General features: G+C 37.9%; 1 protein-coding gene across 1 annotated transcript in view; it reads left to right on the top strand.

The window, feature by feature from the left end:
- Window positions 1–2,519: 2,519 nt before the first annotated feature.
- LOC113493323 (T-box transcription factor TBX20-like) overlaps window positions 2,520–23,947 on the top strand; it is a 35,042-nt gene continuing 13,614 nt past the window's right edge. Inside the window, exons 1-2 of the mRNA XM_026871254.1 lie at window positions 2,520–3,874; window positions 8,812–9,097. Of these exons, the coding sequence (XP_026727055.1) occupies window positions 3,631–3,874; window positions 8,812–9,097 (530 nt within the window). The 5' untranslated portion in view covers window positions 2,520–3,630. The remainder of the gene's footprint in view (window positions 3,875–8,811; window positions 9,098–23,947) is intronic.

The raw sequence follows: 23,947 nt of genomic DNA, 5'->3' as shown, positions 1-23,947 counted from the left end.
TTGTCGCGTGAGCAGACACCGGCCCGCCTACAAGGGGCGTCTGTTCCCCCCCTATCGTCGTAGCGAGTGCGTTCACACGAGTTACTTTTAAATTTTAATCACAACTTGCCCGTTGATTTGGACAAAAAGTGAATTGGAAGTCCCGTGACAACTGAAATGTTTGCAGTGCCATTTGTATGTAACGCAGTGATATTACCGGTAAGGATAATTGAATATTTGATATCGGTGTGATTCATTGGTTTTATTTGACGTGGGGACCCGCTAATAGTAGGGAATATCGTCGTGTAGTGACTTAAATAGGAGGGGTATTTACTGGGCAAGAATATTTAATACCTACAAAAAAGGTTTGAAATGAAAAAAACATATTTACCTATTGTAAAATTAAAAAGTTATAATAGAAGAGTAAGCTGATCAAAAATAGGACGAATACTAAAAAAACTTTGAATTACTTATATTTTATATTCAAAGAACGCAATCGCAACGCAAACGAAGTATCTACTTACTTACCTAAGTAGTGCAACATTGTAAGTCTTAGTAATTACGTGTGTACCAAATTGCTTGTTAATATAAGCACTGCCTAGGTACCTGCCATACATTAAAGCGCACACGGTTCAGGAATTTCAATCCACAGTCAACAAGTTTCCACGTAAATTGCTCACAGCTGGTTAGAAACAAACTATTCACGAAAATAACCTCGCGATATAACACTTTGTACAGTGAGGTTATAAGGAAAATATTTTACTGATCGGTAGTTTGATATTGATAAATATAGTGGTAGTTAAGCTAGTATGCTATGTTTATTTTCTAGAATGGACACTACCTGCTGAGTACACTTCTTTTAACCGACTTGCCTTAAAAAGGAGGAGGGTCTAAATTTTTTTGTATTTATTTATTTGCTTTTTAACTTAAAACTACACTGGATGAATCGATTTGGTTTTTTTTATTCTTTTAACGTGAAATAGTTGTCATTTGGTCCTATAAAAATTTCATCAATTTGAGACGTTTGATTTTGTTCTAAAAATATTATTTGGTGATTAACAGTTAGGTCAAACGCAGGATTTTTCAATTTCGTCGAACTATGCTTAAGTTGGATATTTTGAAATGCAAATGGTACAAAGTTTATCGCTCTATTGAAAACGGATATACCTAGTATATTAATTTGTAGTGTCCACTCGGGACACAACAGCAACAAATCCTAGCAATTTATATTATAAAATTAGTTACCCTATGGATCAACAGAAACAATTTTTTTTCTGCAAGTCGGTGCTACATGGTTAATTGTCGCATTCAGTTAATCTTTCCCCAATCTCAATGTGGGAACTCAGGCTTGAAATATTTCCACCTGCCTCTCAACATTTAAGCTGAAAAAAATATTTTTTTATAGAAATGCCAAAATGTTTCCTAACACTACAAAGAAGTTAGTTTTATTAAAGAAGTGGAGGTAGAGATAAGAAATATGAGAATACAAATAACGTTGTCGCCAACAGCTGGAATAATATCGTACTAGAAATAATTTATTTTAAAAGACATAATGTTTTACAGAGATAACACCCGAATCCTGTTTTTGATAAAAAAAAGCATTAACTTGAAATGGAAAACCTTCTTTAATTTTGAACATCTCATCACACTTTGTTGTATTTCAGAATGTGAAATATCATTAATTCGTTACTCATTAATTACACAAACGGAAAATATTTTGTATAGTGTAGATAACCAAAATCTTGTTCGTAGGTGCTAGGGTTTTGGGTTTGCATGTGAGTATTTCGTTATTTAAAAATAAATGTCCGTTATTTTCTGAAACGCGAATTCAATAAGTCCTTCATGTAAGACATGTGTATGCAATGTGACTTATAAACAACTCCTGTCGCGCCATTCATCATTATAATAAAACGTGCAAGTAATCAATTTTATTGGACACACCAAAGGCTATTCAAAATTAACGAATAATAACAGTTATTATCGTTGCCTTACATGGAAATCAACAAAATAATTAATGCGATTCGTCACAATTCGCGTATCGGCGGCCATTTGTGCCGCTATTACCGGCTCAACTTCGATAAGCTTTATTGCCTAACGACATGGTTAGTTTGAGCTCCTCGCACGTAATAAATTATTATAAATACAAAACTAGGAGAAAGTCTGTGAGTTTAATTTTCCGCAAATTTGATCTCTCGCTATAAAGGTGGGCGCAATCTCGCGCGTTCGACGCAGCGTTGATTACGCATTACCACTGTTTATTCTGCCTCGGCTCTGGCGACCTAATGGAGTTTATAAAGTCGTTCTAATTGAGCGGTTACTGTTGATTTTCTGTGAGGTAAGGTTACAATAACATTGCCTATGCGAAATAATTGAAGGGGCTCGAAAGCTCCGACATTATACTACTCGCAATTTCAGACTTTTAAAGTACCTACATAAACATTATGTGGCCACTTAATTAGTCATTGCAAAAGGGGAACTGGGTTTAAATACGTTTTTAACAAAAGATAGAGCTAGACTGAATCCGAAACAAATTTAAATTAAATTTCAAACGAATGCATTCAATTTCGTCCTGTTTTTCGTTCTGTCGTTTTCTGTTAGCTTTTAGTAGGTAGCTTTAAGGTGGAACTGGCAGATAAACTAACGCAGTCCAATTAAAGTCTGTTTTTACCTACATTCATTATTTAAATTGGGTTTTAAATCGAACATATTAATGTCGGATATAAAATCGTGCGCAAGTTACCTATATCACTTACTTTGTAGCGTAGATGTAGTAATGTAGGCGTCTACGAACCTATGTAAATGTACAAGGGGCAACCCATCTGCTTGGAGCTATTTGCGTCGTGTTATAAAGTAAGGGCTTATTTATTCACGATATAACCGCGAATATTGTGACGCGGTAATCGGCGCACGGGCACGGCCCCATCGATGGCGGCGAGCTCACAGTGCATAAATAGTGATGCGAGGCGTCGGCGCACCGAGTAATTCGAATAAATACCTCGATACGATCGGCTCACCGTTTAACGAGAGAGCCTTTTCCGCGCCGCGGTGAGCCGTTTAGCGAATTTCAATAGTTATCACGCGGAGAAAAACTCGCTCGCCGAGAGGGACGGGCGCGAGCGGCGAGGCCAGCGTGAGCGGGACGGACTTAATAAGAAAGAAATAATAAAAAAGCGGTTGTGTGTGCGTGGTCGGAGTGTGGTGGCATAGGGCGGCGATGCAGGCCCCTCCCTGTGGCGCGCCGCCTGCCGCCTGCCGCCGCCTCAGTCTCAGTCACAGCGCGCCGAGCCGCACCGGTCCGCTCTCCCCGCGACACAGCGCGCGTAAAAAGTTTCAACTCGCTCTACGAAACTTGCACCGCGATCACGATACCGAACTACGTTAATATCGTTATTCGTTTACTTGTTCTCTGATAGGCTAGCGAAAAGTTTGTGTTTTTAAATCTATTTATTAAATCTGTGATTTTTGCGACTCCTGAAAATTAAGAAAATAAAAATTTCTTAAACTTATAACTGAGTTCTAAAACTAGCTTTGTTAGTTTAATTGCTTAGAAACTTTAGGAAGGAACGCTCAGAAGTCACGATTAATATCATAGTGTCAAACAGCGAGAAATTTTCAAATTCAAAGTTGCATAGATTATGTTCTGGCACATCCATGGGATGTTCAGACGGTGACAACGAGTGGTCAGCTGGAGGCAGGCTGGGCTCGCAAGCGGTCAACTTGATGCTGCTGCAGGGAGAGGCGCGCGAGAGGCAGGGGCCGGCCATGGAGGAGGACTGCTCCGCGCGGCCCTGTGCCACTGACTTCTCCATCGCCGCCATCATGGCCCGTGACCGCCAGGAGCGGCGCGAGCGGCGGAGGCACAGGGACCCCAGGGAAGACACTCTCATGCCACTTGGTAAGTCCCACACCACAACCAAAACAATTATATCTACGTGCAGCAAATGCAAGAAAACTACTAACGAAAATGTAGAGCTTTTGAAACCAAGTTATAAAATCAGAACAGGTAATAGTTCTGAAACTAATTCAAGTCCAATTAGAAAATGTTTAAATTAAAAAACTCTACTAACAACTTGGTAAGAACACATACCTATAAGCTTTATATTTGACAAGCTTTTACATTCTAGGACAGAGTTTAGAACAAAACTTCGTAATGATGGAAACCTATTCACTTCCTCTTGTTTAAATCGATTTTTAACTAAGAGGTATTAGATTAATTTCTTGAAAAATTAAATTTCTTTCTCTTAAGATTACATCAAATGTTGTTCAGCAATTGTAAATTATGATGATGGGATAATATCTATTCAAAAATAGTACATGTCAACTGTCAATCAATTACATAGGTCAGGAACTATAGCTGTACCTAATCCATTACAACTATCAATAAAAATGTATGTATCATACAAAGCACATAATTATAATACAATATAAAGTTAGATTATAATAAGAAATCTAAATAACAAAGTAAACACTTCATATTAAATGACATTTATTAATACTAAAGTACCAAGTTTTCACCATATTTACCGTCTTCAACAGTTAAAAATAAATATTTTAAACATTGACGCTCATTTTCTCATCAAAATATAAAAAGGTTAACCACCAAGAAGTTTAGAACAAAAGTTATGAATAATTTAGGCCTAATATTAAGGACATTTGAATAAAAACTCTATACTGTTTGACTCTACAATAAAATATTGTTCTTATAGCTATGTTAAAAGCATATTACCCTAATCGTATCAATTTATTGATTCGCGGCGGTTGTCAGTAGAATTGTAATATTTTCTTTTGAAATGAAAACATTCTGATTATTTATAGCATTAGGTTCTTATCGCTTAATTTATGTTGGCTATCAGCAAAGTATTTATCTAAGTTAACGTTTAGTAAATAGGAACTTTAAAAGACTCTACAATTTAAATAAAAGTTTCATTCGCTTTTTAATTTCAATATCCGTTTTCAATAAATATGTCAATCACTATCGTTTTTTAATTTTCTCTATGGAGAGTTAATATGGTAGTATACATATAACGGTAAAACCTTACTATTGGAGGTCACTTCCATAAAAAGCTTTAGGATTTGTTATAGTTTCAATGCACATAACCCAATAAAATATGTTCATACTGACCTAAGTATAAATTAATTTTGTTTTCCAATAATTTAAAAGGTTATAATCAAATATTAAAGCATTTGATTGACTTTATCAGAAGTAATTGTAGGTATAAAATAATGTACGCGTTACCAAAAATGTTTAAATGACATCACCTTAAAAATATAAAATTAAATTTACATTATAAAATTAGTTTCCATGACGTTGTTTAGAGAACCTGAGGTCTAACAATGGCCGTCAATAAAATACTCGATCTTTTTGTAAACGCACAGGTAATTTACGATACAGCCTCGTAGTTACAGTAACTTTGATAGTGTAATAAAATTAAAATGGAAACTTAGTTTTATATCTTTAGCAAGAAAACATTTGAATCTCGAATGCATCATATATTTTGATGATTATTTATCAGGTGCCTAAAAAGTTTTATAGATATTAATGTTCGGTCATTAAAAAATGAATTCGTTTGTGAATTACACACACACATTAGAATAATTACATATACACATTGACTATGTGTGCCTCTACATTTTTTAACATATCCTTGATAAGGATACAGTAAGAAAGCTTACAACCTCTGCGCAGGTAATAATTGTTTTATTATAAATGAAATGTCAAATGGTTATCACAATATCTGCTAAACAAGTTTTTTATATGAATTTTACATTGAATGTAATTGCATGTAATAATGCTCTGTTCATATTGTTATCGTTTGCGGATCCTTTGAACAGAAAAAAACCTTTCTTGTTTTTAAAACTAACTTGTTTATCGAAATAGGTAAGTGTTTTATTCAATTTGCAATCTTAGTTGTAAAAATATATAGCTCAAAATTCATTAAGTCGACAATTAATATACAACATCAAATATTTTCATTAAGTCATCACATAAAATGAAACATAATATACTCTTGTTGGCCCAGTTATGCTAGCTTATTAATATAATAATCTTAGCTGTCTTTTAATTTACTTTAATATCGACACATTATTAGCTTGTTCTCGTTCTTGTTATAATCTTCATTTAGTTTATTGATACATACCTAATTGACAATACAAAGATTCTCACCGCAGAAATACTTCTTTGTTGTTCGTGTCCTATCACACACTTATTAAAAAAGCATAACTTATAAGTGCAGAAATTATACGATTCTGAAAAATCATCTTTCCTTGTAACCCTTTTTACCGCATTTTTTAGTCAATTACAAAAGCTAAGGTTTATAAAATTTTTGAGAAATTGTATTTAAGAAACTGTATTTAAATGGGCACATTTTTTATTTAGCCCAATTAAGATTGAATTAATATGCGGTGACTCACTATTTGCGTACATAAGTACATCTAAATGTATGAAATTAAATAGATACATTCATATTTTAGATGGGTAGTAATTGGAATTTATTTTAATACAATATAAAATTGGTGCTATTAATGAATTAATCAAATAATAAATTAACCATTTGATTTTATTACATTTAAGGAGACACAACAGGATTCAAACTGTATCAATACATGTGTAGTCATGTCAAGGAAATTAGAATCTGCTGAATTCACTTCTTTAAACATATTAGTTTCTTAATTCTAGATAAATGACCTATATATGCTGCTGTAAGTAAATTGCAAGAAAAAAGGCAATTTTGTTCACTCTTTTTAAAAAACCAAAAAATAAAGAAACATTTTAATGCTGTCCAAAAAATCAACCATTATCTTTATTTACAAAACTTCAATATGCCTGGTCGTGAATATAGGTTATTTGTGTAATTATTGCATAACTACAATAACATATATTATAGTGTATACTTGATTCCAAGTTATGTTTACCATATTATTTTAACAAAACTATAGCTATAAGTCACTGATTACTTAAACCAGACTATAAACTTTTAAGTGGGCACAGGATACATAAGAAGGACCCTATCCTTTATGGGCAAGTTTTAGCATTGATCGACGCATAGCTTACTATCTATGGGTTGGCGATTTCTATTTGAAACTCAACCTGAGTCGTTACTATAATTAATGAAAGGAAATATGATTAAAATTACTCGTAAGATTTTTTCTTGAATTGGAAATTCAGTACGGGGCGGAACACTCACGGCCAATACAATGAATTTCTAATTTTTGTGTTGGTAAAATTCATTGGCCATTGTAAATAGCAGAATTGGGTTTAGTCCGTAAGAGTCGTAAGAGTCAAGAGACGCCACTTCCTTTCCCCAAAGAGCGGGTATCCTTGAGGGTTCCCCGCTCTACCAAAGAATAAAAAATCCACCACTTCATATAGTACAAATAAATATATGTGATAATCATTTTTAATTATTTTGAAAAACATAAAACGTAGAGTAGACATTTGTTGAGTTGTGCTAAAGGAGAGTTGCCTCATGAACGATGTTCGTATGTTTTTCGGACCTACATATACTATAACTAGCACTAGCAATAACATGCATGTAGATACAATACTAGCTGAAGCATGCTCCCTAAAAAAGCCCCTTACATTTCATTTGCATTGATTTTGATGTCTCAAAGAATCGCTAAGCACCTTCCTAGTACTCTATTGCCCTTGGGAATCAAATACAAGAGCAGAGTACAAGTTATTATGCATGTTAATTTGAAATGTGAATCTCATACAATAGAATTCAAAATGGGTTCTCATGTATAATTACTGCAATCATCACCTCGGTAGGTACTGAGACAAGAGTTTCTTCACATACTTATTTCAAACATTATCTTTGCACATGTATCTGATGCATAACAAGTTGCCAAATGTTTATACCATGTGAATTATCATATATTTATTTACCTTTTAGTTTTCAGAATATTTTTATTTTTATTGAAATGAGTGATTTTCTTATAAAAAGCTATTCATTAAGATTACTTCATCGCTCAGATTTATTCAGTATAAGGGCTCTCTTTATTAATAAGTATGTGCTTAAGCATAAAAAATCGCAATTCATACTGAAATAACAAAACCGATCCAAACAACAAAATTCGCTACATCTGAAAACGCCGATAATCTGTTTATCTCTCATATTTCCACAAAACAATTCAAAAAAACTAAAATATAAATCCGACGTTGAAAAGTAAATCCGGGGTTGTCGTACCGTTTATTATTTTAACACCTAACGACCGTTTGTCGGTGGACGATCTGTCATTTTATAGAGTGCGAGATTGAACACGAAATAATTTCGGCGAAAATGTGAAATATATGTTAAAAGTATGTGGGAAAGATTTCAAGATGGCGCAAATTGTTCGTTGCCGCATCTAAGATTAAGAGTCATAATGACTTCATTACGATGACAGGCGATCTTTCTGGACAAGCAGAAATATGTTACAGAGCTTGTTAACTAAATAAATGTGTGAATGTCGCGCCTATTTTTCACAAGATTTCTAAATTAATAAATATTATTACATGTTAAGAATTTAAATGTTTTCTTCATCCCACGTTATCGATACTAAGGTTGATTATTTTTCATCTAATTATTTACCGTAGCTGTGTTTAGAAAATAAACGAAGATTGACATTAGACTTTTAAGTCATACGTTTTATTTTGGAATAACCTAGAAATGGAAAGTCAACTTCACAGATACGTTTAGCTACAAATGACCAAAATTCTTTACATCCTCCTTTTAATCAAAGTACTTTTCATTAAATTAATATATTCAACTATTTTTTTCGGTCATTATATTTATTTTCATCTACATGATAACTAGAGTGACAGATAACACAATATCTACCGATTTCTTTCAGAAAAATTCGTGGACGCGACAGCATCAGCCTCAGGCTCTCCCTCCCCGCCACTGGCGGAGTACGAGCGCGACTCTCCCGTGGACGTGTCGTCCACGTCCGAGGCAGGGTCCGCCAGCGGAGCGCCCAGCGGCTCGCGCCCCCTGTCGCCGCCCCCCAGGAACCCCCAGCTCGTGGAGCGGTGGTCCAGCGAGGAGATGCGACACATACAGTGCCACCTCGAGACCAAGGAACTCTGGGACAAGTTCAATGAATTAGGAACAGAAATGATCATCACAAAGACGGGAAGGTGAGTGAAATATAACAGATTTTTGTGTGTGTTCTATAGTCACTTTTTTCATAAATTTAATTACACGTACAACGCCGCTAGCTTCGGCTTAGGTTAAATTATAAGCTTAATGAAGAGATGTTTTTATGCTTTACAACTCTCGTCTATTTAATTTCCTGCTTTAACTTGAGCTACTTGTCAATTAACGACTTAAGTACAATTCTAATTAAGTACATTTTATTACCTCCTTACCGACGTTGAAAATAGTTAAAACATAGCTCTTTTTTCGCAATTATTATTTCATTAATTTAAACGAGAGGCGGATTCATAACAAGCAGTACTGACGTAAAGCACGCGTTATTAACCACTTAAATGACGAAACGAATTGCTTTTAGGCTTCTTGTGTTGAACTTGACGAGAAATTAAAAACTCTGTGGTAGGTAGGTAATCGAATCGCGATTGTTGGTTAACGAGATCAAGGCAATATCGACGGCGCGTTTCAGAGGCGATAAGGTAGGTGGTACAGTGAAGGCGACGGCGCGAGGCGTGTCGGTCGCGGCGCGCTGCCGAACAATGGGCAATCGCCCGCCGCGCCGCGCGCCCGCCGCCAGAAACCGCCCGTGCGCTACTCGCACGTAAAACAATGAACGCCACATTCAAAAACGTAACGATCACATCAATCGAGCAACATATAATTGCCGTCCAAATAATCTGCTCGTTATAGCTCCACATCGAGATCAAATTTTCTTCCAATTAAACTTTGACCTGTCAGATTTCTGTTAACGTCAGTGTTGTTATAGATGGAATAGAATTTCGCTCATTAAACATATCGTGATACTTTTACGGGAGTTAAGACTAACAGCTGGTACTTTAAGAGCTTTTGTACATCCTAGTTTTTGTGTTTGGTGTCTCCAGTACGCCAAAATACGACTAGACTATACAAGATTATCTGACTTAGTGTCTGAAATGTAGTGTCCGAATCGCTATAGGTATAAGAAATGTCTGATTTGGAACAGGGTTAAATAAGACTGCCTTAGCTGTGACATCCGTACTGGTGAAAATGATTTGTGTGTAAGTGTTATCAAGGAAACACTAGGACGGTAGTCAGTGGCGCGGCGAAGCGTCGCACACCGCTGATGCTTATCGACGCCAGCGTAAATCAACGCGCGACAGCCCACCGATCGTGACAAATTCGCAAACCTAATCTTTTGATAACGTTCTAGCTTACTCAGACAAACCGCTGCGAATAAATACTCTACCTACACAGGCAACACTCCTCATCTCTCATTTATCGTCGAGACCTTCACCAGCTAACACGAGTCCTCGTAAAGTTCCCGCCGGTCGATATCTGAACCTAATTAGAGTATCTAATGCATTTCACAGCTCTGCCTTGAAATTTATTTAATGCTAAATACGTCGTCTCCGTGAAAATAAATGTGAACAAAGCCCGAGTATAATGTACGAAACAATGAAGGCTCTTTCACGAACTATAAAACTGCATTAATACCACACTTATTTATTCCTTATAATGTTCTCGAGTTAACGATGCTTTGGGCGTCCAGTTTTTCTACCACGCATCATAAAATACAACATGTGGAAATATACATATACCTAACAATCGCATACATTTCCGAATTTAGCAACTCAGAGCACAATAATAACAGTGTTGATTTGCTTTAATAACCGTTTGCAAAAAAGATTGTAGCCATGTTTCGCCTTTATGACGATGTTTAGATGCGATAGATCTTCATAATTACCTCGAGTTATCTGTTTTTCCACATTATCGGTGCGTTAGATATGGCCGGTATCGGCAATAAAAGATTGAGCGCGATAGCAGGCGTTACAAAGGGCTTTGGGAAGTCGCAATGGGAGACAATTTGCCACACACCGTCACGCGAGCTTATCCGAGTCGGCCCCGTCGATTAGCATAAATCTCGCCAACTAACCGTCACAAATGAACGACGGGCGCGGGACGCGAGTAACAGCTAAACAAACTGACGCGAGCGACGATGCGATCGCGCGACATTCGCATGTCGCGGCGACGATGCGCGACGAATCGCGACCGTCGGCCGCCCGCATAAATCAGCATTATCTCGCGAGATAGCCGCGCGCCTGGACCCACCCCGCCGTATCACGCGGAGCCCCGTGTCGTTCGAAAAAATTAATGACTTGGAAAAACGATTCGCTTATGAGGGATCTTTCACTGTAATTGAATTGCCCCGCAGAGATCGGCCGAACTGTCCTACAGTATGTCGAGTACGTACATCAGGTGCACGTACTTCGTACAATCGATCGGCTAATCGCAACGTCTATTTAATTTTCATTTTAGTGGGTCTTCATCAAATCTCTATAACTGATTCAATATTTCATGCCCCATAAAATGTGAAAGACAAAATTACTACGGAGTTAAATCCCCACACATTATCTCACCCCAAAAAGATAATCGTGGCACGCGTAATAGAATAATGTAAATATGTCGGGCTGTCCGTCGCTAGTTGCCATGCTAATCGCGTTCAACTCGGTAAGCTCCGTTTTAAAACCTGCCGCTTTGTACACCATTCTTTTAGTTTATTCAACGGGGACCCATTTTTCATCCGCTCGGCAAATATTTTGATGTTTGTCGATTACGCGGCTTTGTGTGCAAAAGCTTTCATAAACGTGGCATCCATCTGATGCCATTGTTGAATATATTTAACAAATTAGGCACGTATTATTTAAATGCCGATTTAATCAGTAATTGCATATGCTCATTAATATTGCACCAACTCATAAGTAGTTACTCTCATTGGTTAATACGGTGCGTTATTTTGCTCAGACGTAATATAAGATCGAATGAATAGCACACGAATGTGTGTTAATCACCTATTGTCATTACGTATATTAGTAAAGAGTAATACATGTTTGTATGATACATAGTAATACGTACTTATATAATGTATCTGGGCACAGTGCTAACAGATTTAAATTAACATGTTTTACTAGTACACAATACGGTCTATCGTCGTTGAGCGCACTGAAGATGTTTTCGGCGCTCGCTTTGCCAACACTTTAATCGTCGGAGCACACAGTTGGCAGCCAACACACTCTTTGATTTACTCCTCAGCAGCATGTAACTATCGTAAATCTTCCACGTATGATATATAAATCTAAACACTTTTATCTTACACGTTTGTATAGGAGCGAATGGTGCGAATGCCGAAATGTGTTCAAAGGTAGAGCTGATGTTTGAAGTTGTTTGTTACTGACAGCGTAGCCTAAAGATAAAGATTGCAAATGTGGGTATACGTACATACATGAGCAGATCAACCTTATGAAGCCATAAGACATGCAAAAGTTTCACACGGAGATATTGGTGCGGATATATTTTTTGAAGGCAGTCCGCGAGTATTCACTATCAAAGTAATTTACCATATAACACCTAGGTAATTTATACATGTAGCTGAAAAAGCCACTTCCTTTTTAGATTATGCAAGTTTACAAACGATACCCAATATTTTATTAATAATTTTATAATAATTCCTTAGCAGTTGCGTCTAATATAAAAAAGTCCATTTACTTTAATTTTAATTATGATAACTGATCAAAAAAAGCTAAAGGCTAAAGAAAAGTGGCAGTTCAATAACTATGTTCTTTTATAAAACGCCGTATTTTTTATCCAATAAATCCAATAAAAACTATGGCGTTTTTGTTTTCTGGTCTTTCGTATTACATACAATTTTTTGGACTCTACGCGGGAAGAATAGCGTGTTCAAGCAGCTAAATTGTTAGTTGTGCGTAAATAATCTTACAATTTTAACCAGAGATTAATTCTTATACTTTTTTTGCTTGCTTCATTTATGCCACATTTAACCTTTAATTTTTCTTATCTTCATCGGTTTTTTAATGAAGCTACCTATTCAGAAGAACAGGCATTTCCCTGTACCTTGCATCCGTTATGCAAATAAATCTCTGATTGTTTGAAATTGCTAAATATTAGCGTAATTCACGTCGAACATTTTTACCTGTAATGGCACATTGCAATGCGAATTCCCACAACCAGGTCCCCGGCAATTTATCGAACAATATTGTAGCCGGGGCCCGAGTGCGTATGTAACTATGTATCTACTCACGTTTGTTAAAAGTGTAGCCTGGAAACGAATTACCGCGTTCATGGATGCGCTACTATTTAAACTGATGTTTTCTTTTTTGCTATGTCAATAGATATAATTATTGTCATTAAGCTGTCCATAAAAAAATTAAGCAAAAGGAGGTCAGTAAAAATTATAATATAATTAAAGTATTTTTTTTACATTTCTAATCTTAAATTATTTCTGAATTTGAAATGTATGTACTTAGTTAGTTATTCATACTTTGAAACTTCTACAGTAAAGACATTTCTTACTAATGACTTGAACAAATTACATCTGACGAACTCTACAAAAGATGTTCATTATGTGGAAGAAAATTTGTTAATCGTGGTAAATTCAAATGCTTTACATTTAGGCTAAAATAGTTTAGGCGCATCCAAAGGTTCAAATAAAATACCTTCGGTGTTCAGATAACGTTGGGCGCACACCGCGCTTACACGTGCACGAGCTCAGCTCGCCATTTGTCGCACTCGCGCGATAATTGTTGATATACGATCGCGATCCGACACCGTAATTGTCAACGCTTAATCTTCTAATTGGCTCGCATTTACCAATGCCAACGTATCGCCTGTGTCCATTCCCATCGATAGTTTGCATAAAAAAAACACATTGTCAAATTTTTCGTTACAATCGTTAAACATAACCAACTCCTATAAAAGCTTGGATCGAGCAGAGTCGAAAAGCAATTCGCAACGCCAATTTCAAGAACAGTAAAAAGTGCGATTCACAAGTGCAACTTGAAACGGCGTTTAAGAGCGAACCGAGGGCGGCGCCCACCGGGGGCGAGAAAACAATTTGGAATTTTATCGGTGGCAAGGTGGGGCGCGGGGTGCAGCGGGTGGCGCGTTACCTCTGATTTATGTGCGACATTAGACGCGAAGTGGGCACGACGCGCGAAATGCACACGCGCTGCGAGGACCATTGCCGCTCACTTGCCACTCACTCCACTCCGCGCACCGCCCGCGATCCCGCACCGTCTCCCGTGCTACACTACTTCACGCTGTTTACACCTGGCCCAGCTTCTAGGCAGCTGGTAGTCTAATGCCGCCTGAAAGACTGAAAAGCAATTTATCCTGTATGTACAAATAATCTTAAAATCCAATATTTCGAAGCTAATTATTTACGATTATACTATATGAAAGTTTTGCCTAATCTCAACACCACCAATTAAAAGTTCATCGAAAAAGCGGGATTAATTAATAAACCCCTAATACAGCTTAAACTTTACAAACTGATGCCGTGGATATTTCAGTGTCATTCGAATTCAAAAGCTAATTTCACTAAAACCTTAAATGAATCGAGTTGGTCGGAGCTCGCACATTATTTAACTTGTTCCAAGTTTAAATTGAAAACGCCACCAAACTCTTTGCGGAGTCAGAGTCAAATTTTGAACTTTGACGCTGAATCGGAAATTTCTTAATAAATATCTTATTAAGCTTAAATTCAGTTGGTGTCACGCTGCCGACACTAATTTTATTCGTGAAAGACGGCGACTGAGCGACGGCGAGACGCGCGGCCGTAGGGAGCAGTGTAAATATATGCAAACGGGAAACGCGATATTTGACGGAGCTGAAAACGACAAAAGAATTAAGGAGGACGAGCAACCGCGAGGGGAGCCATGTCGACAACACCACCCCTCCGCCCAGCTCCTGTCACATCGCGAATTCACTTTAACCTGTCTCATTATGAGATTAGCTGTCATTTCAGCACGATCCAACTCTTTCATTAGAAAACAAAGTATGAATTAATAAGGACCACTAATAGCCGCGTAATGATAAGTACAGGCTGGGTGTATCGGAGCTTGTCGTGGAAACGATTGTCACTGTATAATTATAGCAGCGACAGAAAGTACTAATTCGCTTATAAACATGTGGAAATTTTTAGTTTTCTATCGTTAATAATTCAAGAACTTACCCTATCTGTAGTTATCTAGGTTATGTGAAGTGAACACATGCAGCCTATTTGAATAGGCGTGTTATAGATGTGTGATTCATGTAAATGTGCCCTTAGCAAGTGTATCGCGGGCTAATCTGCCCCCGCGAGCAGCGCGCCTGCCCCCGCGCCGCCAATATGCCGCGACGGGGGTGGCGGTGCCCGAGAAAACGTGTAAACTAATTATGTACATTTTCGTGGCCACTTATTTACATAACCACGGCCTGAGCCCCGCTTTCACCGTGAATATTTCATTCGTAATCTTTACTTTGACGGTTTAATATGACAGCTGTTGTTTTGTTTGAGGAAACTTTTAATTTTTGTCGTTTTCTTCCGGTGGCAGCCCTTTGTGTACGCGTTAGGCTGACGCCTTCCGTAATGATAGGTGATTGTCGAACAACTTTTTTTAATACGGATAAACGGCTGGGAAACTTTTGAGGTGTAATTTGGAGTTTTCGCCCAGACGTGTCGCTTGTTGCCTGACAATGGGGAAGGTGCTTATTATACTGATGACTGTTGTGTGTAGTGTGCGAGGGCGTTATTGTATTGATAGGTTATGAATAGAGCGGTATCGATCGAGAGGGCCGTCAGCCAGTCTCCTCAGTCACCACGTAGGTACTTTAGGGCTACAATAATGATTCATGAGTCGTCAACAGGCTGAGTTGTTGTGAAGTGTACAGGAAGCCGATAAGTAAAACTATTAGTAGGTAATGAGCGAGTGTTGCGGCGTTTCGCGGGTATTTATACCGCGCCTTCGCGGGAACTAATTTATGGAAGTAAGTACGCGGAAAATGTTTATGTACGTAGTTCGAGCTCCCTCCCGCGCCCGGCCGCCCCTCGCGCCAGTGACATCCGGTGCCTTCGCTATGTGCCACTCGCTGGGAGACGTGCAATTATAATACAGTAGGAACACAGTAGCTCAGGAAACGTACATAAACTTATTTATACATTCTATTGATTTGCTTTTCAATGGTGTTAAAGACATCACGATAAACTCATGATTTCACGGTTTATAAATTTATAAAACCTGCTTATATATAATATTGTACTAAAATAAAACGAAACTTTAAAGAAAATGAACTGCGACATTGAAAAAAATGTCAACTAAATTATTAATATCAAATAATTAATAACCAAATTATTTCTGCGCAAAATAACTATAATTTAAAATAGTTAAATGTGACTAAATATTAACTATAATAGATTTTACTTAAATCACCTCCACTTATATCTAGTACCTACTGCGTACCTAGAACATTTTTTGCATGCACGTGTCTTTCTCAGAGATCATAAACGCTATGTAGTAGAGCACAAAACGTACCCGAAGACCACCGCGCGCGCCGCACAAACTTTGATGCAACACATCCAACACCAACCTGGTGACAGATGCGTTTCATGTGGACATTACTCACAGATCTGTCCGTCACACTAATGACTCTTTGTGATTATTAACAGAATAAGAAACTACTTGTAGTGTCGGGAGGAAAGCGCTTGTGAATTTCGTTTAAATTTAATTGGTTTTTTTTCAAACGAATGCTGAATAGAAGATGTATTGGGTGCACCAATACTTTGCAAAAATGTTTATAAATATATTAATTAATAAAAAACAATTTCGTCATATTAATTCGATTTTTCATAAGATTGTTCATAAGTTGACAGAGTGCATGCAAAAAAATTAGTAATTTCATCTAATATTTGTCACTTTTTTCATTACTGCATTGGTAGCGTGATGATGAGCCCATACCGCTATGTCCTTTCTAAAAAATGTAGCTTTATATAAAGTGCATGAATTCAATTAATCGGCACAGTCATTTAAATTTTGCTTTTGACACAAAAATATTGTTACTAGCTGTAGATTTATTGTTTTTACGAGTAAGAAAAACCCCTTATTAAATTACGACTATTCAAATTACTTAACTTTTACTTACTTCAGAACTCGTTAATACACAAACTCACCGTGACTTAGATAGGTCACAAGCCTTCAAGACTCAAGCCATCATATAGGTCAGGACATTATCGTGTAGCTTCCATCGCCCCGATTACAGGCAGGCGAGACTCCGCCCGCTGCCGTTGACATGTAGCGTTTTAACAGTCAGTACGTGCCTTAACCACCCCCTTTACCCCTACCCCCTTATCCCCCCTATACCTCCCCCTAGAACTGACGACATTAGCAGCCGCAGACATAGGGCAAGTCCCGGCCAGACGTTGACATAGGTAGCTAAAGTTAAATTTGCTCACAGCTTTATATATTTTTGGAGAAGTCATATTATTTGGAATTTGAGTTTGAATTTGTCTATAATTCAAACAAATTTGTGTGCTCAGCTCTCCAACTTAAATGATTCGAATTATTTATTACATATGCAATTGGGTTCTGCATAAAAATATTGAAATGTTTTTAAGAATTGAATCCTAGAATAACTTCAATAAACGTTGACTTCGAACAATACTCGCTTTGAATATAGTGTTTAGGCCGTGTTAATAAAAACTTGTAGGTAATGTATAAATAACTGTAGGTCTAGCACCTACTTCCACTACATGGCAGTCATTTACAGAATTGATTCACATATCTTTTAATCAGTAAACATAAACACCGTCGGCACATAAGTTCAAACCGCAATTGTGTACCATCCTTGCATATAAAAACCACAATGACATGCGATGTGTATACGATTTTCTACAGTAGTGCGTTTGATTTAAGGGTTATAGTCATATGTATATTTGTTCATGAGTTAGATGACATAACTGCTGGCAACGGCACAATGAGTTTACGCGGCCGTCGCAATGGCTCCCTCTTTATGGAAATGAAAACAACCTAACTATAGCCCCAACCCCGGTGTTTCTAATTCACAATCCCTCTGACTATAGCTGATTGTTTCTTAAGATCTGCTACGTCAATAATGCTGGCTGCAAATTTGAAAACAATTGCCTTTTTATAAAATAGGCAGAAAGCCTATTAAGATTTTATCTTTATACAATTGCTTCGCAAAACATGAACGACTGTCGTCACTAGATTATCGTCGGTACATTTACACATGCATGCGAAATATTTGCCTACTTACGTTATAAATTATGACTGCTACAAATTCGTTGTAGCGCATTAAGGTATTCCAAAAACACTTTGTAAAAGCTATGACTGGAATTCGTCAATAACGGTGTCTAAACAGAAACACTAAGTACTATTTGTAATTTTGTAAGCGCGCAGAGGTTTTGCTAAACAGCGCTATAATAAGTAACAGGGGCGTAGACGACGTGGGGAGGTGCAGACGACAGTTTTCGCAATATTGTCGCCAAACTTCCCAATTTCGGTGGCGACATGCGAAACTCCTCGCCGCGTTTTGTGAACCTTACAGGTGTGAGTAGCTAGAGCTACCTACTCGTTATATGTAGCGTGCCAGCGTCTATGAACGTGACTCCAAATTGTGGGCTTTGCGGGAATTAGCGCGGATTTACAAGGAATAATTCGTACGAATGCTCCGCGTTTATCTGTGTGGAGGTTTTGTTTCACCGGATTCGTGCATCGGGCTACAAATGAGTCGACTTTTCGACGCTTGTCTTAAACAAAACTGAAGATAGTCGTTGTTTTGGCGTTCATAGTAAATACACGACAAATAAATATATGAGAGTTAGTTTACTCCTCCCACCGCCGACTCGACATTATTATTCATTCTCTAAAAATTTACTAACGACCAAAATAAACGGGCAACAAGAGGAGTGCGAGCGTGTTCTGACATCGTTCGCCATGCAATGTGACACCATTAGCGTAGCAAACCGTGCAAACAATAGGAACAAAACGAGGTGTCGGAATTTCGCGCGGCGGCGGCGCGGATACCGCGCGCGCCGTCTCCGCCTCCAGCGCGCCGCGTCCAAACCCAGCCGCGCTCAGCCGAGTACGAAACAGACAGACTAGCAACTTTATCTACCCGTACCATTTTCATTAAATCGACACCTCATTATCGAAAGGCCATTCACTTGAAGCAATTTCTTTCGGTCGAAACGCCTTGTAACGGAGAACTTGATTGGACATTAGAACGACATTGAGCAGATTGTGTTGGTGATAATATTCTAATGATTATAGGAAACTGTTTGCATTATATCTCAAGTTACTTTATAATTTCTAATTGATTTGGCGATTTTATCTTGCGACGTCGTCGTGGCTTATTCAGGTGTACTTTGCAAGTCTCCAAGATAATTTAAATGTAAATATGTAATAGCCGGACAGCGGCGTTAGCTACTTGTCGCACGCTTCCTCGACTGGATGCCGTATCTCCAGTGTAGGTGCCCCATGTGTCTCTACGAGTGACACATTCCACGCTAAATTCCACACACTCTCAGATACCGTACGGTCCGCCTCCACACAGTCCTCGCATTTCAAAACGAACCAAAATTCTCAAGGAATGTTAACAACTTTCGAATTATATTTGTCAAAACCTCGTACCACAATAATTAATATGTAGCAATGACTGAATGCCTTTTGGTGGATTTTTTAAAACGATGAAAGACAAAAGGCCCTGTCGGTGCACCGCAGAACACGCGCGTTACAATAAAGGCAGGTATACACCGGTGTGTCATTACCTCGGCGCGCCGCAATTAAAATTGTACGCATAAGTAATATTTGTTTAAATTCACTAATTATGTTGCCGCTAATAAATACTTACACGCAACATCTGCTGTGCACTAATGGCCGACGTAGTGTATTGTAGAAATGTTTTATTTGCTACGTGCGCCGCTCGCTCCCGTCCCTATGCATACATGTCGAACCTTGTAATTTTCTGTTGTGTGAACACGGTTTTTACGCAAATATTTATTAGAATGCAGGTAAATGTCACGGCAGTGTCACCAAATGGGGCAATGAAGGCAAAACACGGCGCAGGCCAGGCAAACAAAAAACCCATTCTGTGTAGGTACCTATTACAACGAATCAATTTTGTACTTAGTTTGATGTAGATCTTTTTATTTTGTTTGCTGCTCAAATAATCGTTTATCATAGCAAACAGGTTAAATGTATTTTATTTACTATATTTTGATAAAACAAGCGTGACCAATCAAGCCAAAAGTGAGTAAGACAAATGATTTATAACGTCTACATTTTGATACGGCAATTGAAACTTATTAATAAATTAAGCGTTTCAAATATTTTCACGGGCATTAGCATGAGCGAGTGGCGAGTGTTGTGTGCTCGACGCGGCTCGGTGCGGCGGCACACTGCGCGCGCCCGCACTTATCTGCGATCTCAGCGCGTCTATCCGACACAGATATTAATCAACGGGATTGACAAAATCGTGCGAGTGTCGAAAATTTGACGCGGTTCCTTACCCGGACCTCCCAGGAAGAACTATATATCACGTGGTGCGCCTCAGCCGCCGCCCAGCCACGCCCCGCTGCTCATTAACTGACTCTAATGTGCATCAATCTCATACTTTCTCCCAACGTGAAAAATTCAGTTGGAATGACACGATTTTTTCTTTCAGTAACGCCTCGAACACGACTACATGTGTTCTTTCTCGATGTTCATAAGATTGAGTCGATGTTTGATGCCACACATGCTGACAAAACAGTGGCATCTTAATACGATATTGATGATAGCTTACAAATAACCTATTCTAATGTTGTTGATATAAGCGGACAGGCTGATGGACATAATAATTAATTAGCACGAATGAAAAAACTAGTGTAACATAATGAGATGGTGGATCGGTACAGACGTCCCTGTGTAATGATCCCGGGTGACGCGCAATCATTTGTCATCGCGTCACTCACACGTCGGCGCCGCTGATACGCCCTTTTCCTTTATAATCGCGAATCGAGATTGTATGAAAAAGCTTAATAAGTAAAATGTAAGCGAATGTTTGTCACCTTATGAAATGAAGGGGAAAAATTGACGTGGAGTGCGCGTTTACCTAAAAAAAGACCAAGTTCAAGATTTTTTAGAGTCTTATCCGTCGAAATTAATTTGCCTTAAGCCAAAAATATCAACAATTAATATCAACGAGCAAATATTCTCAAGCCGTAAAGGTTAATATTAAATGTCACAGACTCAATTTGATATAGGTTCAGTATTGTGCTGAAGATCAAACAGATAGCACCAATTTCAACAGAGATAATATAATTGATTTTCAAATTTCAAACTGCAATAACTAGTCACTAGTCACTCAAAAAGTTTTTAATATACGGACAGTTATAGGAGATTTAGTTTAGAGTTTCAAAGACATGTGTGATGGCAGCGACGAGTCGTGACCATGTCAAGTTTCCACCGTCAGTAAGCGACACGACACCTCATATCAATCCGTCACGACACACAACCATGACGAACAGTACACTTGGCTACCCACACCACGGTATATAGACCGCAGATTGAAGGTTCACAACCAACATTTGCGAATCAAATGGCATTACTGAACAGGAAGTTCGAATTTCTACTTTGTACCACTTTTGTTTGAAAACTGCTCGTAGATTCAGTTGAACAATTTTCTGTAATTGAATAAATGACGAGAAAAATGGTTGATACTGGCTTGTTTAAGGTGAAATTCCGTGAAATAGTAAGTAAATAAGGAAATATTTAGAGTTCCGTATCCAAGTTAAAATGACTCCGCTGCTTTCCCGTCTTTCCATCCGTCAGGCATCTGACTGTAAATCATAGATAGCGATAAATTCAGTAATTTGGAAAGGACTAATAATCCCGTTACGAGGTTTTTCATTTTCTAACTCTCTTCTCCATAGGAATGACATTTTGGAACCGCGCAACTAGAGTAGCGCAAATATGCCTGGAAAACGGCCTATATGAAAAAACAAAACACTTTGATTTTGATAACTTTACTTAAAGAACAGACTCTTACGAATCAGTCTTGACATTGCATAGTGATGTGAATCGAATCTCTTTCAAATGAGCAGTCTACCTCAAATCGAGCTAAATCTATCGACGAGGGAGCCCGAGGGTTTAACTGTCGTTTCTGATAACGATCTTCGTTTGACGAGATTATCTGGTGTTACTCAATCGCTATGAGTCGCGTTGTTTATCATCGGCTAACTGCACCACAATCGGCCGTAAGTAGGCCTATTATCCGACATGAAATATTCATTGGCCACCGACATAGATTGTTGTCACTCGTATTATGCAGCAGAAATCACTTAAGGTCCACTATAGGGAACTATTAGCGATAATTCGCGGTAATGGCTGTTCGAGCGAGTTTGTTGTGTAGCTACAATGTGACGTGATAGGCGTATGTACCGACTTTATATAAGTATACATATATAAAAGAACAAATATAAGACCATATCAACCATTGCTTACCCTGGATCCTTATAGTAGGTTTGTTTATGGCGGTAACAGAAATACATTATCTGTGAACATTTCAACTGTCCAGCCAGCATGGTCATGAGATAAAGACTGGTGACGGACGGATGGACAGCGGAGCCTGAATTATAGAGTTTTGTTTCTACCCTCTGTCTTTCTGTTTGTATTGTTTCAGATTTTGTTTACCAATATTAGTAGGAACTAGATTTACTTGCAACATATTATAAATTCATATATTCACGTTTAAAATTATCCAAAAAAGGTAAACCTATATAATTAAAATTAATTATTTACGAACAAATTAGATCGGCACTACTGAATTAATTTTATAGGTCTAGTATGCGCATTACAAAGTAGGCTGTCTCAGGTACATACATAATTCCTTAAACACCTCAATAATTCTACAATCAGCCTTATAAGGCGAGTCACACATGTAACTTCTATCTCACGTACCTCGTCTAATAAATCACCTATCATTTACAATGTAGATAAATAAGTATATGAAAACATTATCTCGGCTTTACAAACAAATTAGCAACTATTAGCATAAATAATATCACGCTACAGTTATCAAGTGGCTAGCGTCAAAACTGCGCTAATGAGCGCTCAGCATTCGCAATCTCGCGCCATCTGTCTCTAATCAACGAATCGAGTTAATTAAAACGCTTGGCAATATGGCGGCAGGGTGTAATTGCTATTAATAAAGCGCTTTCCTGTATAATTAGATGGCTGCGCGCGCGGATTGGCTGCTCGGCGGGCCCTAATCACGACGTGATAACATTGCGCTAATGGCGTGCATAGCTTTCTATTGCATAATCACGACCGCGCCGTTACTGTCCACCTACTAATTCAACATAACATTTAGTGTTACGTACTGCGTTACAAAGACATTCGTTCTAAATTATTTTTACACAATCTAAAGTCGAATCCGATCCAGCTGTTTGTTAGTCTCGTTTCATGTCTGTCCAAAAAATAGTTCGCTTATTTAATGTGTTAATTGAGTATCAAATTTACAACAGCGGCAAAAATATATCAGTTTCCAAGAATCGTTGATATTTAAATTTAATATCATTAAGGATTCATGGTTGAAAAAAAATCCAATTGCCCATAGTGTAAATTTATCAAATGAGACGCCAAAGGGAACAATGATTGACGAGTTCGCACCTCGGCTCGTGCCTTTCTAATTAAGACGATATGCGTGCGCGCACTGCTGCAACTCTTCGCGCTCGTTTAACTTGCAACACAATAATGTCACCCTGTGTCACTGCTACGACTTTAATTGTTATAATAACATTAACAATCTACTAAACATCTCAAACGTTCACTTCAAAACCGCCGATAAATGAATTGCATTGCAATAAATGGCACACAAACATTTCCGCCTCACGTAGATTCTCATAATAAATTCGGCTCTGAGGCCTATTCATAGCATAAGAAGAGCTTTTGAACAATACCTACTTATCTTAAGTGGGCTTAATTTATGGCCCACGTGTAAATTTCAATCATAGAAATGTATTTTAA

This window comes from Trichoplusia ni, chromosome 4, assembly GCF_003590095.1.
Source record: "Trichoplusia ni isolate ovarian cell line Hi5 chromosome 4, tn1, whole genome shotgun sequence".
In the NCBI taxonomy this organism is placed as follows: Eukaryota; Metazoa; Arthropoda; class Insecta; order Lepidoptera; family Noctuidae; genus Trichoplusia; species Trichoplusia ni.
This window is presented reverse-complemented; position numbering and strand designations above follow the sequence as displayed.